The 2,282-nt window shown below is 49.6% G+C and overlaps 1 protein-coding gene across 1 annotated transcript; it reads right to left on the reverse strand.

Annotated features, from left to right (window-relative positions):
* Positions 1-353: 353 nt before the first annotated feature.
* Positions 354-1,703, reverse strand: LOC131409970 (G-protein coupled receptor 183-like). Its single transcript, XM_058547707.1, has 2 exons — positions 1,224-1,703; positions 354-869 (listed from the first exon to the last, which is right to left on the reverse strand). Exons 1-2 carry the CDS (start codon positions 1,701-1,703, stop codon positions 639-641), a joined length of 711 nt encoding a protein of 236 aa, XP_058403690.1. The 3' UTR covers positions 354-638.
* Between the last annotated feature and the right edge of the window lie 579 nt (positions 1,704-2,282).

A 2,282-nucleotide genomic window follows, 5' to 3' on the forward strand; every position in this document is an offset into this window, starting at 1 on the left:
GACTTTTTTCCTTTCCTCAACGTTGTTCCCAGTTACACCAGCGATACAGGAATGCCTTCTCAATGCACCAGATTCAAACTTTCATACAAAAGTTAAGACCAAGTCCCTCACCCATCACTCCCTCTCCCCAACCCCAGAGCCGTCCAGGTCAATAACTTGGTGTGCATCCTCCCCGGGTTTTCTGCCTTTTTCAGGAAAACCTTGGCATTTTTGTAAATGTTAACTCCAAGCTTTTAGAAATTTTGTTTTGGGGGAAGGAGTATTTTTGGTCTTTATAACATTTCGCCTCCCCAGATTTGAAACATAGACTAAACTGTTGATCTAGTACTCAGCCAAGGATTCCTTTGGTCTTGTCTGCATTCACCGTGAAAATACTCCTTTCCCAGAAGAAATGGCACACGCCCCTTCAGGGGCCAAGGAGCTCCAGCGTTATTTATTAGGATACGTTAGAAGTGGATTCATCGTGAAGCTAATGGAATTTAAGCTTTAGGGCTCCTTGCTTACCATCCAAGACTCTACACCTAATTTTGCTTTTATTTTGTCTTCTTTTTCTTAAAGAGCCCACCTCCAAATTGTATAAGCTTCAGGCCCCCAATCCTGGAGAGCTCCCTAGACACAGTCTTAAAGCCAATGGCCCATTAGACTTTATTCTCCTCGAAGGACACGGAGTCGCCAGTCTGGTTGACACTTGGTATTTCTGAGGAAGATTTTCCCAGGGTGGAGGAGGAGGATGCTGATGCTCTGAGTTTTAAAATGCCCAGGAGCCATTTCCTGTAACGTGTAGATGCAAAGAAGTAAATGACGGGGTCAATGCTACAGTTCATGTTCATGAGGGACACGGTGAGCTGCAGGGACAGTTTGAAAGCCCTCTGCTCGGGGCAGGAGGGCAGGCGGAGCATCTCTCTCACCATGAACTGGATGATGTTGAGATGGTAGGGGCTGAAGCACACAACCGCGGTGACCAGCACCACCAGCGTGAGCAGGCAGGCCCTCCGGTGGTGCCCTTTCTCACGTGTCAGAGGGTTGTCCCGGGCTGTCTTGCACAGCTTCAAGGTGACCTTCACATAACAAAATAGTATGATCCCCACTGGCCCACAGAAGCTTATAGCACAGGCCACTAGGACCATGAGGGGCAGCCAGAGGACCCCCTTGACGCTGACGTACTCCATGCAGGTCAACTTGCCCGCCACAGGCTTGGTCATGGAGATCAGGAGCAGGGGCACTGTCTGCAGAAACGCCAGGGCCCAGACAGCCACGCAGACCAGCCTTGCTCTGCCGGCATTGCGGAGCCGGGGGCGCTGGTGGGTGTGGACCACAGCCAGGTAACGGTCCACGCTCACGCACGTCATGAGATAGATGCCCCCATAGGTGTTCACGTAGAATATGAACGCCGTCAGCCTGCAGAGCCCTTCACCAAAGGGCCAGCTGAAATCCAGCACGTAATAGGTGATCTTTCCAGGCAGGGCCAGGGTGAACAGGAGGTCGGACACTGCCAGGTGGACCAAGTAGACACCTGTTGAGTTGATCTTCTTGCCCTTTTGACAGGTGAGGCAAAGGGCAAGGATGTTCCCCAGGGCGCTGAAGACCAAGAGTGCTGTGTAGAACAGAGAGAGCATCACGCTGGCCGCCCGGGGTGGGTGGTGAGGAAGGCAGAAGTTGGTATTGTGGGGGATGCTGCTTGGGTCAGCCATGCTGGAAGCCATGTCATAGAGGTCCTTGGGGAAATAAAAAATTTAAAATGTGATATTGAATCGGTGGGGTTATGCCTCTGTATAGCAATAATTAATAGTTTACTGAGGCAACAGGTACATGAAAAACATATCTCTTTTTAAGTAAACTTTTTGTTGAAGTGTAACATACCATTCCAGTTACTACTGCTGTGTAACAAATTGCCCCCAAACCTTAGCAGCTTAAAACATACTTTATTATGCTCACAGTCAGGTTTTGAACAGGACACAGTGGGAATGGCTTTTTTCTGCTTCCCAATGTTGAGAGCTCCAGCTAGGAAGAGTCAGCAGCTGGGGGTTAATCAATGGCAGAGGCTGGAACCTCTGCCTCTGGAGGTGACTTCACTCAAATGTATGGTGGTTGATGCTGGCTTTTGGCTGGAGCCTCAGCTGGGGCTCCTCATGAGACTTGGGCTTCCTCACAGCATGGCAGCCCGAGGGCTATTAGGTTTCTTACACAGCAGCTTGAGTTTCCAGAAGAGAGTGTTCCAGAACCTGGGTAGAAGCTCCGTGTATTATCCATGTTTTTTATTTTCTGTATTCTCATGCTTTGAC

The sequence above is a fragment of the Diceros bicornis genome, chromosome 9, assembly GCF_020826845.1.
Source record: "Diceros bicornis minor isolate mBicDic1 chromosome 9, mDicBic1.mat.cur, whole genome shotgun sequence".
Classification (NCBI taxonomy): Eukaryota; Metazoa; Chordata; class Mammalia; order Perissodactyla; family Rhinocerotidae; genus Diceros; species Diceros bicornis.

Coding starts and splice junctions, on each gene's coding strand:
- LOC131409970 (XM_058547707.1), bottom strand. CDS start 1,703: ATGGCTTCCAGCATGGCTGACCCAAGCAGCATCCCCCACAATACCAAC. Junction 870..1,223: donor CCCTGGCGTTTCTGCAGACA/GTGCCCCTGCTC, acceptor TGCCCCGAGCAG/AGGGCTTTCAAACTGTCCCT.